This window comes from Natrix helvetica (assembly GCF_964273705.1).
Source record: "Natrix helvetica genome assembly, chromosome: 2".
NCBI classification, from domain to species: domain Eukaryota; kingdom Metazoa; phylum Chordata; class Lepidosauria; order Squamata; family Natricidae; genus Natrix; species Natrix helvetica.
In genome coordinates, this window is record NC_138552.1 from 238884212 (window position 1) to 238898490 (window position 14279).

The following is a 14279-nucleotide window of genomic DNA, read 5'->3' on the forward strand; positions in this document are numbered from 1 at the left end:
AAATAATTCAAATTAAGCAAAATTGCACTGGCTAAATAGCACTTGGCTGAAATGCTAGGGATTCAAGAGTAGGTTTTTAACTCATCTCTGATTTTCTTCTCAATTCTTGTTCAAAATCATCAGGGGGTTACAGCTTCTCTTTATAAATGGGATTAAAATACATTTTCCCTTGAATGTTTTTTCCCCTTGGAATTTCATGAATATGGCCCTTTTTGTAAAAATTAATTCTTTATTAGAGTATCAAGCCAATTGTTAAGTACAACAGAAAAAAATCTGCTAAAATTTGCTGGGATACTCAATTGCAAGTATATGTTATTCAAAGATTTATTGAGAAGTTCCATAAAATGTGTTCCCAAATAAATCCTCAGCATTTACATGATCTAGCTAATTTAGTGAAACTAAGAAAGTCCAACTGGTCCTAATGTGACGTTTTTCAACAATGGTGTCTCTAACATTCCCACAACGCCATACAGTAGCAATCAAACTATATTTGAAAGACAGCCGTTGTTGAAAGCTGATTGAGTTATTGAGAGGATAGGAGACTACTGGGAATTTTATGCATGCATCCAAGAAGTGGATTCCTTCTGGAATGTTCTTTCTGGTTTCTAGCAAAAGTGGTTGTGATTCACCACATCACATCAGATTGTCACCTCAGTATGTTGCATTTTTGGCCTGTGTGTTGCGTTTTTGACCTCCGCACATCCCATTTTTGGCCTCCATACATTGCATTGTTGGCTGGTTCCAGGTGTTCCTGCCACCCACAAAGGCCAAAAATGGAGCGTGCAGAGGCCAAAAACTCAATGCAGAGCCAGTGATTGGTGCTGTGACAATCCCTGTAGCCCAGAACGGGTCCAAAACGGAGTGTGCAGAGGCTAAAAACGCGATTCTCGGAGGCCAAAAACAGCCTAATGGTGGGTCCAGGGCGGGGCTTCAACATCATTTGGTGTATAAGATGCACCAAAATTTTCACCCACTTTTAAGGGGGCGGGGAGTGTGTCTTATACTCTGAAAAGTACGGTGCCTTAGGAATGTTGTTGTTTTTGGTGTTGAAGAACGATATATAAATTTCAATATGTAGTTTTTAGATTTCATGGTGATGTTAAAAGCCTCCAGAATTTTCTGCAGTTTTCAGATTAGCTTTTATCTTATTTTCCATGTGCTATTGCATGTAGTCATTAACACCCCCCCCCCCTCTATTCAGATACCATCCAACAGATGAGTGTTAATAGAGTGCTTTGGTTTTCTAGCAGGAGGGATTGCAAAAAAGAATTTTAATCCATAAGGAGTTTGTTTTTCATTTTAGCTGAATGCTTACCTGAGCAGCAACCTCTTATTTGGTGAAATATTGGACCAGTAAATCACAACTTCCTACAGAATATTTTCTCCCCCCCCCCACTCCCCATTCCAATACTTTCAACATTTCGATCTCTCTGCAGCAAGAAGAGTTCCCCTTGTTTTAATTTTGACAAGCATGGCATGTACCTGCCTTTTACTGCATGTCTCACTGCTCCCTCATGTGCCAAGGCACAGCTGAATCTGCCTCTCAAATGTTCCTGGATAGAAAGGTGGGATATAAATACAACTAATAGCAGTACATCCCCAACTACTCAGTTTTACATCTTCACAGTATTATCACACTGAAAGACAACTTACTTTGTGCATTGTAGCATTGTTTCCAGTTTAAAAGCAGCATTATTCTACAATGCCAGACATAGATATAAGAAAATACATGTTGCTTCGGTCACCTTCTGATTAAAATTAATGCGATTTTATTACAACAAAAAATCATATCTGAAGAGTCTTTAAATTGGGAATGTAGTTTTTCCTATATGCACAATTTTGGTAGCCTAAGCAAGGTTACAAATCAATAGACTAAAACACAATATTGCTACTGTGTATACTTAAAACTGTATTTTTGTATCTAGTTATAGCTTTTCCTTGTAAAACAGTTTTCTATCTCAAGCAGGATAATGCAAGTTCTTTGCTTTCACTGGACAAGTGGCTAGCAATCAATAATAGAAATGTCTTAAAATAATATGGCCCATTTTGAACTTACTCTCTGATGACATTAGCAGTATTGAACATGCACAGGGAATAAACAATAATGGAATTTTACTAAGGAAGCGCAATTGTATTGGTTTTTAATGGAATTGCAAGGATAAGAGTCAATTCAGGAAGGAAAAGAATCAGGGGAAAAAACCCTGAAAAACTCAATGGGACAAGAAAATTCCTTCAAACATGTGCATTTCTATAAATTTCAATTGTTGAAGTTTTGATAACCAAAACTTATCAAAAAGTGTTTCCATCTATGTAATTGGAGCAATTCCTGACAGAAACACCAGAGTATGGCTTGTTCTGGATAAAATAGATTCTTGAGAAACTAAAACTTATCTTGCCCTCAATGAATTAGGGGCAAAAGGTTAGAGAAGCCTGTCATAATTGCTGCTGATGTAATTTTCAACTAGTATTTTACATCTTGCTTTTTGGTACAAACCTGTGCAAACTATTTGAGAAATAAGAAATTGAAAGTCCAGCAAATCTGTGGAATTCACCTACCGTATATTCCACTGTATAAGGCGACTGGGCGTAAAAGACGACCCCCTACTTTCAGGCGCCCGCGAGCCAGCTGAAAGCCTCCATGCTGCTGGGCTTTCGTAGTTTAAGCTCAGCGCCTTCCTCCTCCAGATTGCCAGCCAGACCTTACTAAGCCATCCCAGTGCTCATCCTTCCACGTGCCCAGGCGAGGAGCGCCGAGGTTATCAATTGAAAGGCCGGCGTCTGCGCTGCTTTTTGCTTGGCGGCATTGCTTTTTCTTTTGTTTTGGTTTTTTGGTATGGCCTTTCTTATACCCAGTGTATAAGATGACCCCCGATTTTTGAAATAATTTTTTGGGTTAAAAAGTCATCTTATACGCTGGAAAATACGGTAATCATGTTTTATAGATACAGCTGCACTTCAGGTCAACAAAAGTGAATCTCTGGTTGGAATTTCTATGAATATTTATTTCTAAGACACAAGATGCCCTCAGATATTTTAATGGGATCATAATTCTATATTTAAGCTACAATATACATTTTAAATATTGTTCATATAAATGTAGCACATTAAATACATTTTAAACATATTCATTGCTACTGAATAAGTAATAAAGTAAAATATTTAAAAATTAAGACAAAAACAAATATTATTTCGTGTATTTTAATAGCAAACTTACAGGTACAGCACAGAAGACAGACAACATTAAAAACATGTACTTGCATGTAGGACAACTTAGAAAAGTATAATGAGTGGATGGAATCTACTGTATGATGCAGACTTCATATAGTTGCCATCAATAAGAAATTTACCTTTTAAAAAAAAAAAAAACCCAAATGCTGGCATTGTCCAGAAAAGTCTGACTGGCATATTTATAATTGTTATAAAGTTGAACTGCTGAAATTTGTTCAATGAAATTGTTTTTTTTTACAGCAATAATGCTTTATATGTCCCCACGTTTATATTAAAAATCCACACACAAATGAAAATGAAAAATAACCTGCCAATACCCGATTCTGTCCTCTATTTTTCCATCTGCAACCATAGATTTAGGTACCTTTTAACCCCATGGGAAAAAAAATCTAACGTTCATTACTACCAATAACAGGAAGAAGAGATTTTATTTGTTTTGAGAATGACAAATCCATCTTAGTAGAATTTAAGCACGCTCTCCACGTATGCGACGTGCTAGCTGGATATCTTTTGGCATGATTGTGACACGTTTGGCGTGGATAGCACAAAGGTTGGTGTCTTCAAACAGGCCAACCAGGTAGGCCTCACTTGCCTCCTATTGAGAAAAGAAAATGGTTTAACTATTTAAAATAAAAAGTACCCAAATCCTCACAAAAAACACAGGTAAGTTTATTTTCAAGCCAAGTGAAAGAGAATGGAAAAACATTCTTTTGTGTATCTTAACTCCTAATTTTAATCTTGTATCTAAAAACTCTCTTATTGGTTCCACACATAGATTTTCTTGGCTCTTTTATTTATATTGTATTTTCCATGCCCCACAACATTCTTTAATTGCAACTTTCAAAGTAAATCACAGCTCCCCTCGCCCCCCAAATACCACAGTACTGTCAAACAATTGCTAAATGAATGGCTAAAAGTTGAGGACTACAACCACAATTGAGCCCAAAATGTATGTTGCTAAGTGAGAAATTTGTTAAGTAAATTTTGTCCCATTTTATGAGTTTTCTTGTCACATTTGTTAAGTGAATCACTGCAGTTGTTAAATTAGTAAAACGGTTAAGTGAATCTGGCTTCCCCATTGATTTTGCTTCTCAGAAGGCTGCAAGAAGATCACATGACCTCCGGGACACTACAACCATCACAAATGTGAGTCAGTTGTCAAGCATCCAAATGTAAATCACATGACCACGGGGATGCTGCAACAGTCTAAGTGTGAAAAAAGGGTCCTAAGTAACTTTTTTCAGTTGTAACTTTGAACGGTCACCAAGCAAACTGTTGTAAGTCAAGGACTACTTGTATTGATTTGCTATTTTGCACAATGTTGCATGTTGAGTATGGAGGAACTAAGGAGGAACCTGCAATAGAAGTAGACTGGATTTGGGTACATTCCAAGTGTCTTATCTCAAGAGCTTTCACAATTCATCAACGAAGCATATATATTCGTATGTAAAATGCATAAAGCAGAAATAGTAATATTTTAAAGATAAATCCCATTTCAGTTAAACTGTTACACTATCTGGTGTTAAACTATAGAATACTTGACATTAATGTTGGGATTCTTGACCTCATTATGATTCTATCTTATTTAGAGAAACATGCAATGACAAGCAGATAACAAGAAATCTCATTTTCAAAGGAGGTCTGTACAACTGACCTACTGTGACAAATGGAATCCACTGGCCATACATGACAGCCTATCTTAGTGAATTCCTGTTTTATGTTCATAAAATCCATTATGCTGGATTTTGAACAGAGGTGCCAGACGCCCTGCAATACATAATCAATCAATTATGTTAATTCTGATGGATTGCAACTTCCAGGTCCCTATGTTGTATGGCATTGAATGTTTTAATCAGTTTTAGTTGGAATTCTGCAAGTTGCCTCTTGGTGTTTCCCAAAACTGAACTTTGGCTTACATCTATTTTGATTTTGATGGAGTAAATATTTCTTCTTTATCTGTTCCCTCAGGACTGAGGAAAGAAGAGATGCCACTTTATCGTGCAGAATACGCAGTTGAATAGAGGGGCTTAAAAACTGCTGTGTAGGTCCATCCAGTGTAAGAACACTTATCAAGTACAGCAGTAAAAAATGAAAGATTATCTTGCAATCTTAGACTAATGGCCACATGCCATTCTTATCCAGAAAAGTAATATGGAAAGTAGTAAAAGTTATTATTTTTGGAAAAGTGTAGTAGGCCTACTTAGCTTTGGAAGTACTGTGCAGCAAACATTCACATAAAACACATACATAATACAAACTGAGGGAATAATCAGGAAAGATCTAAAAACAGCACTTTTAACTTTGTATTTTTTTAAAGTCATAACTTATTCACAACTACAAGACAAAATCTTGCATTTCATCTGTAATGTACAAATTATCTAGCTAAGATTTGACAAGGTCCACCTAGATCAGAATTTCTCTCAATGGCTTCCATTAGTAGACAGTTAAGACAATCGCATAATATACAGCAAGAGTGTACTTTCCACTCTTTTGCAGGTTAAAAGAAACTTGTATTTTCTCTCCATTATAACTTGCATTAAAAAAGAATGGTCCCTTTTCTCATGTAGCATCATGTGGTTCATAGTCCCAAAATATTTGCTACTCTAATTCAAATTACTGGCATCATCACATTTCTTTAGAATACTTGACATATAGTCATAATGTTATTGTTAAAAATTTTTGAACTCCAACAATTCTGTTTTTGTTTTTTTGTTTTTGAGAGTCTGCTGAGGAAACAGATTACTTCAAAAAAAAATACCCAGTGGCAGTTATCAGCTCACCTACAATTATATATATCCTTAATTCGGAAACCCACCAATCATATGAAATTTTGACTGACCATAGAAACAGCTCAACCAATAAGGTGACTGCATGGAAGCAACCAATCACATGCCTTCTCACGTAGCAAAAGCACAGTTTTATCAATGGCTGCATTCTAGAAAAGAACTTGGGTATAATTTCTGTTGGCAGATCTATATCCATTCATATAATACAACTAAATAAGTTGGATTTATTTAGAGCCAGATGTAATGCTGTAATTTTTGAAAGCAAGATTTTTTTAAAAAAAACTATAGGAAAATATGTGCATTTTCTTTAATACAGAAAATATTAGTAGAGAAAATTGTAATATGTACTATAATAAGAACACAATTAGTTATTGTAAATTATAACACATCTCATCAATACAAGCAAAGGATACTTGTGTTTTGGAAGGCTAACTTAAAATAACAAATTTTTACCTGCAAAGCACCGATAGCTGCGCTCTGGAAACGCAGATCTGTTTTGAAGTCCTGGGCAATTTCACGCACCAGGCGCTGAAATGGAAGTTTGCGGATCAGAAGCTCAGTTGATTTCTGATAACGTCTGATTTCACGAAGAGCTACAGTACCTGGCCTTTGAATAAAAACAAAGCAAAAATAATTAAGCATTTCCCTTCCAATCTTAAAAAATAATATACAAAACCCAATGTATATTCACAGAAACACATGCTCTACAAAGCTAATTTACATGACTGAAATAAGCTTGCAAGAAAAACTTAAAAGTAGACTTAAATTAAAAACAGAAAATTGTGAGACTCCAATTGCAATAATTCAGTTGTATTGTGTTTTCTCAAACTATGAAAGTTGGCAAGAAATTAAATAACTTTTTACCATTGAGGCTGCTAATAAAATGAGTGACTTCTAAGATACCAACAAGTTATGTCAGTTGCTATTTCTTTTGTTTAAACATTTTTAAAATATAAAACATATAGTATTTACTTCTTATTCTGGATCAGATACTGCCCTCTAGTGGTACACTGTACCAAATCTACGAGTTACGGTTGAAGAATTAAACTACTGTAATGTTAACACTGTAAATGAAAAATGGCCAATAAATTTGAAACAAATAAACCAATTATTAATTAGATAATCACTATAATTATCAAGCTTTATTATGGCATCCTACAAACCAGAGAATTCTTAGATTAATATTAAAGCTGCATTTTTTACGATTCTATTTTAAATTTGCTTTAATTAATAAAATAGCCCATTATTATTACTAGTCATTCTACTGGTTTACAGACATATTTCGTTCAAAATATTTTATGAGTCGAGTATAAATTTTTTGCATTAAAAAAATAACGACTCTGATGAAATAATCTTGACTCGATCCAAGAAACCGTAAACTGTGATCTTTCCCCCCCTTCGAGCAAAAAAACTGCGTTTCGATAAATATTTCCGCGTCGTTACGGGGCGATCAGATCGTAATACTTTCTTCCGGTAATTTTTATACCTGTAGCGATGAGGTTTCTTGACCCCGCCGGTAGAGGGCGCACTCTTGCGAGCGGCTTTTGTCGCGAGTTGCTTCCTGGGCGCTTTCCCCCCGGTGGATTTGCGGGCAGTTTGCTTGGTACGAGCCATGTTCCCGCGAACTTCTCTTCCTTATACCTATCAGCAAGAAGTCACCCACGCGATCACCACATTAGAACAAGGCAGCCGTTCGAAAAATATCCGCCGAAAATGCCTTTTGATTCGCTTTTTCCACGCACAAAAATAGATGTAAAGAATCCCCGGAAACCTTAAAACAATTAAAACCGTGCAGATCCACACCTTCGATTGCCAATCCAAATAGCAGACTTCTGCAGCCTGCCTGAGACTCCGGCTATCGGCTTGCAACGTTAAAAAAAAAAAAAACCAGCCTTCCCTACAAGTCCTAAATTGGATGATAAAATGTCGGTGGGAGTTCGCGCTTTAATTGTATTTAAGCGGCGAATCTATCCGCCTAAAGATTTCAGCGGATGACTAAAAAAGCCCTTTGCCCGGCGCTCCAAATTTGAGAGCGATGCAGCCAAGGTGCCTCCAACCTAATAGCAACACCTCGATCCCCCCGCCTCTTTTCCCCTTGACGAGGACGAAAAAAAAGTGTCCCCCATTGCAGAAGACATCGGGGGACGTGCAACTGACGGGTAGCTTGATCGGAGTAAAAGAAGGGCAAACGTCCGCATTAAAGCAGGGGCAACAAGCCCGGGCTGACAGCTTCTGCTGCTGCTGCTGCTGCAAAGAAACCATCGCTGCCTTCGGCCGGGCGGGCGAAGGGAATTCAAACGGAAGGCGCCCGAGAGCCCGGCCACAAAAGGAAAAGCCAAGTCAGAGGTTAGGAAGCCAGAAAGCAAAGAGCGAACTTTTTTGGGGGGTGGGGTGGGGGGGGTTGCTGCCGCCTCTTCGGTGCTGCCTCTGCCTGGGTAAAGTGCCAGTCCTACGGCTGCCTCGCTCCCAAGCGCCTCTCGCTGGCAAACTCAGCCCCAACAAAATGGAAACAATCGCCAAAGGCAGCCCAGTTACTCCCTTTGCAGGGAGAGAAAGAGACGGGAGGGGGGTGGAAAATAAAATAAAACAGCAGCATCACAATACCTTCTCCAAACCCCGCAAAACGCTTCAAAACTAGGTGAGATCCGGCAGGCTAAGGGGAGAGAGGAAAAGTTTGGACGGACCCCCCCAAAATCTCCCCGGGTGCGAAGGCTTCCCTGGGCACATTTCTCCCCCACCGAATTGTTTTTTATGCAATAGGGAAAAAATATGGTCGGTGACCAGAGAAAAGAGACAAGATGGTGAAGCTGAGCAACAACTGTGGGGAAGAGGGGAAGGCAGGCAAAGGAGAGTTTCCCGGGGCTGGCAACGGGCTTCTCTTTGCAGCCGTTTCCCGGCTCCCATCGAGGGCGGCGATGGGGCGAGGGGGTCGGCGAGGGAGCGGGGAGAAGGATAGTGAAGGTTTGGGGGAGGGCGAGGGCAAAAGAAGGGGGCAACGGCCAAGCAAAGTGGGGCCGGGGGGGTCCAAAGGGAAGGAGCAGCCCGAGCTTCTCCGCCGTACTCGGGAAGGCGGAGAGATAAAGGGACTCTCCGGTCCCCCAACAGCGGCTCTCGCTCCCAGAAGTTTGCCAGGGAAGCTAAGGGACGGCTCGGAGGGGTCCTCGGCCGAGCGGGGGTCTGGGGGGGTCCGGTAAAGGAGGCTGAAGACTTACCCCCGTCCGCTTACGCTGAGCGCGGCTGCCGAGCAGGCAAGGAAGGAGGAGGAGGAGGAGGTGCTGAAGCTGCTGCGGGCGACGGCGGATGAGAGCACAATTGAAAGATGGCTGACTCGCGAAGGCCGACTCCGCTGCTTAGCTACGCCTCCCGACCGCCCAGGCAACGCCTCCTCCCTCGGAGACCGCCAATGGCGCACAATGGAGGGAAGGAGAGGCCACGCCTACCCGCTCTCCTCCCCACCCACTCTCGGTTTCCCGCGGCCGCCTCCGTGTGTACAAACACAAAAGACACGCTGCGCGCGCCCCAGGCACAGAGTGAGTAAGTGAGAGAGGAAGAGAGGGATTCCCCTGGCCGTCCTCTCCCTCCGCCCTAGCGAGAGCCGGTACAGATGTCGGGAGATCACGCGGCCCGATTCGATGGCCAACAGCCAAGCCGCGAGCAGCCCCAACTGTCAGGTCAACCGTCACTTATTACTACCGTTAGTACCTGGCCGGGGACGACGCCACTCCGACACCATCTTCTCGTGTTGCCCGCTGCTGAATCCCTTTCGGCACTCTACCTGTGTTCCCATTTTAAGATGCCTCTCGTATCCCGCGACAAGTTTGTGAGGGGGCGGTCACGAATATAAACCCAAGTGAATGAGCCGTTAAAGATCAAAGACTAATGATAAAACGATCGTTCATCAATGGAGGGGGCAATAAAAAGATTGTGATAGACATGTTTGATAAATGTCAAGCTATTTTTGTTTTTGAAAAGTCTTTGAAATATAGAACTGAATTAAAGGAGGAACATTTTAGTGCATCACCTACACTCAAGATATATTTATATGTGGTCTATTGACTAGAACAGTGTTTCTCAAACTTGGCGACTTTAAGTCCTGTGGACTTCAACTCCCAGAATAGCTGGCTGGGGGATTCTGGGAGTTGAAGTCCACAGGACTTAAAGTCGCCAAGTTTGAGAAACACTGGACTAGAATCTAGTCACTAGATTCTTTGTTCTCTACTGATTCTTTTATTTTAGGAATCCATTTCCATTCCATTTGTTTTTGCTATTTACGTATTTTCAGTATTAGTGAGCTGTTAGCTTGTTCTTTGTATGCTCAGTTGCCAGTTATAGGTCACATATGCTTGACTTTCCTAAACTACGTATGATGGCCACATTGATAGTTGGGCTCAGTTCTGCAACTGAGAAACAGTTTTGAGAAACAACAAACAACATTGCTCTTGTTTTTTAAAGGCAGTCATGTTGAGATTTGTGAAATCTGAATCAAGCCCAGCTTCAGGTTCTGGTGGTGTGAGTGGTTCTGCCTCTTTATTACTCTTGCATATATTGCAAGAGTACTCTTGCACTCTCTCTCTCCAGGACTAGAACTTTCATCGGAGCATGTTAGCCTTATGTTTTTTATACACACACCTACCATTTTTTTCAAAAATATGCTAAACTATTTATATCTATCCAGCTATCCTCATGTATCTAACAAATGCATGTTAACACTTGACTGGTCCTTTCCAATGCACTGGTCAAACATTGCACAGATATTTTTGCAGAAGCCAAGGGATTGCTCTCTTTTGTAGCTGAAGATTAAATGGTCACAGAAGGAAGATCCCAGTGCTCTGAGGGGAAGGAGTATGCCCACAAAGTCTGAAATGGCCAATAGTTGGTGGCAGATCCCATCATCCTCCGCATGGTCATAAAATGTAGGTTGTGTCCATGGCAAAAATGGTACTGAGAGAAGAGGGATTTTAGAATTTCTTTTTTTATTGGTTTGTTTGATAAATTTATTTGTTGTCAAACTCCTAGTGACCCAGTTGTTTTTCATAAAAAGCATGCTCAAAGAAATTGTCAGAAAACTATTGGGATAAATACAGCACAGTGCTGTTGTAGTATAAATTGGATTCCTACTAAGCCTTCCATAGATATTGACTTGTAATACCTTTATGAATAAGATTGTGTAGAATAAAATGTGCTCCTGCATTCATCTTTGTTTATATGTATTTGTCCAATTAATAGCAAAGTTTCATATTCTACGAATAGGGAGTTGTTCTCAACTCAGAAATATGGATTATATGCATTATTTTATACCAATTGAACAAATCTGGTAGTAAAAATAGTCCTGACTTTGGGGTAACAAATTAATGTGCCATTTAAAAAAATATATAATAAAAAATAAACATTGACTTAAGAATACAATATCACAATTTTTATAAGTTGCAGGTTATTATTATATCTCAGTTTGAAATTAAATTGAATGCAAGTAAGCCGCCTTGAAACTCCACAAATGAGTTAATAATGCATGGTATATGTGGTTCTGCTTGCCCAAAACAATGTTGGCTATACAGCACAATATCCTTTATTGTATGCATTTATTGGGAGCAAATTCAAAATTTCAAATAGGTTTTAAAAAATCATCTCTAGGTCATTTAAATTTTAGAAGTCACACTTAGGAAAGAATTGAAACTGCTACTGTGACAGATGGTCAAGACTCCAAAACAGCAGAATTAAAAATAAAGTTTGCAGATATGTGAAATAACACATATTAATATGTTATAGGTCTATAATAAAATTCAGGATCTAAAATTGAACAACTTGGTCCAAAATGAAAGAACAGGTGAAAGTATTAAAAATAACTATCTTTTAATAGATAAAATATATTTACTAGATAGGGAAGAAAAATGTGAGTTAGACAGCATCACCACCAGATGGATTCGTAACTGGCTGGCCAACCACACTCAATGTGTAGTCCTCAATGGAACTACATCTACAAGGAGGGAAGTATGCAATGGAGTACCCCAAGGCCCAGTACTCGTCAACATCTTCATCAATAATTTGGATGAGGGGATAAATGGGGAACTCATCAAATTTGCAGATGACATCAAGTTGGCAGGAATAGTCAAAACTCCAGAAGATAGGCTTAAGATACAGAAGGATCTTGACAAACTTGAATATTGGGTGCTATCTAACAAAATGAAATTCGATGGTGAAAAAAGTAAGGTTCTACATTTAGGCAAAAACAAAATGCACAGGTACAGTATAGGTGGTACCTTGCTCAATAGTAGTAACTGTGAGAGGGATCTTTGAGTCCTAGTGGACAACCATTCAAATGAGTCAGCAGTGTGTAGCAGCTGCCAAAAAAGCCAACACAGTTCTAGGCTGCATAAACGGATAGAATCAAGATCACATGAAGTGTTAATACCACTTTATAATGCCTTGGTAAGGCCACACTTGGAATGCTGCATCCAGTTTTGGTTGCCATGATGCAAAAAGATGTTGAGACTCTAGAAAGAATGCAGAGAAGAGCAACAAAGATGATTAGGGGACTGGAAGCTAAGACATATGAAGAACAGTTGCAGGAACTGGGTATGTCTATTTTAATTAAAAGAAGGACTAGGGGTAACATGCAGTGACGTGCAGTCAGGTGAGGCAAGTGAGGCACAGCCTCACCACTCTCATCATGAAAAAAAAAAAGTAAAAGGAAAAAGCTGAGCTAGTTGCTGCCTCACCGTGGATGACTCTGCTTAACCTCACAGGTGCTCTCCCTCCCCAAGTGTAGTGACTTCCTCCCCAGGCCCCCATTCATTTCTCTCTCACACACACACAGCTGGATAAAACTATATAAAAATCTAGCCCAGCTTCACTGATTACAAGTTTGAAAAGGCAACGAGGCTCCACCTGCAATCAAACTACACTTGGGGAGGGAGAGCACAAACGAGCACTGAGGAGACCACAGGAGGAGGCAGGAAGCCAGGCAAAGAGCCATGCTGTAGTACACACACTTCCCCCCAGCCTCTTTCTTTTGGAAGGCTCGGCTCGGCTCCTCTCCGGCTTCTCTGCCTCTCCTCTCACCCCAGCCTGCCAGCAGGAGGTGGTGGGTAGGCTTTATTGTGTTCCAGGCATTTCCCACCCAGACAGCAGGCTGCATTTGCAATGGTGGAGGTGTTTGGGAAAGGCAGCAGGGGAATGGGGGGGGGGATGGCAGAGGAGCTGCTTTCAAGCCACTGGAAAAGTGTGGGGGTTTGTTTGAGAGTGAGTGAGAGAGGGAAGGGGTAGGAGAGATAGTCCAATCCAACTTCTGTGTGTGTGAGAGAGAGGGGGGGGGAGGAAGGGAGAGAGGGGGGAAGGAGGGGAAGGAGAAGAAAAAGAAAAAGAAAGAAGGAGCAAAGGAGAAAAACAAATGCTGTCGCTTTAAATTGGAACTGAGCATGCCTGGCTGTGGAATTCTGGGAGTTGAAGTCCACAAGTCTAAAAATATTTGAAACCCAGCACTGTGTCAGTGCCTCACCAGTCATAAACCTCACCGCACGTCACTGGTAACATGATAGCAGTGTTCTGATAGGAGAAGGTGAACCTATTCTCCAAAGCACCTGAGGGGAGAACAAGAAGCAATGGGTGGAAACTAATCAAGGAGAGAAGCAACGTAGAACTAAGGAGAAATTAACCAATGGAACAACTTGCCTTCAGAAGTTGTGAATGCTCCAACCCTGGATGTTTTTAAGATGTTGGATATACATTTTGTCTGAAGTGGTGTAGGGTTTCCTGCCTAAGTAGGGGGTTGGACTGGAAGACCTTCAAGATCCCTTCCAACTTTGTTATTCTAATTCTAATTAATATTCATGAAAACATGCAACTGATTTTTTCATCTTCAATTTAAATAGCTTGGTCAAGAAAATTAGATCTAAAAAAAGCAAGATGTGTCAAGGAACACTTAGAAACATACTTACTATCAGTAATTTATTATCTTTATAGTCCAGATTTTCCATCTAACTTAACCAACTAGGATACATAAAAAGCAAGAAGGTATATGTAACAAATTGCCTCTCAAAGTACCATGTACATCTTGCACTAACTCCAAAACATCTAACACAATCTGGCAAGATGGAAGCCAAGTGACAAACTGGTACTGATTCTGACTTGAATTCTGGTGCAACACCTCCACAAGCAATTTTATCTATAAAACAGCCAAAAATCAATGTCAGGAAGTCTCTAAGGGCCTTACCTTGTCATTCTCTGGCCAGATTGGATAAGCCTCTATATATATGAAAAGAAGATCTG

The 14279-nt window shown here is 40.1% G+C and overlaps 1 protein-coding gene across 1 annotated transcript; it reads right to left on the bottom strand.

The window, feature by feature from the left end:
* Nucleotides 1-3182: 3182 nt before the first annotated feature.
* H3-3A (H3.3 histone A) lies at nucleotides 3183-9375 on the bottom strand. The gene is made up of 4 exons (XM_081945256.1): nucleotides 9227-9375; nucleotides 7501-7655; nucleotides 6468-6621; nucleotides 3183-3823 (listed from the first exon to the last, which is right to left on the bottom strand). The coding sequence occupies exons 2-4, from the start codon at nucleotides 7626-7628 to the stop codon at nucleotides 3695-3697; spliced, it is 411 nt and encodes a 136-aa protein (XP_081801382.1). The 5' UTR covers nucleotides 7629-7655; nucleotides 9227-9375; the 3' UTR covers nucleotides 3183-3694.
* Between the last annotated feature and the right edge of the window lie 4904 nt (nucleotides 9376-14279).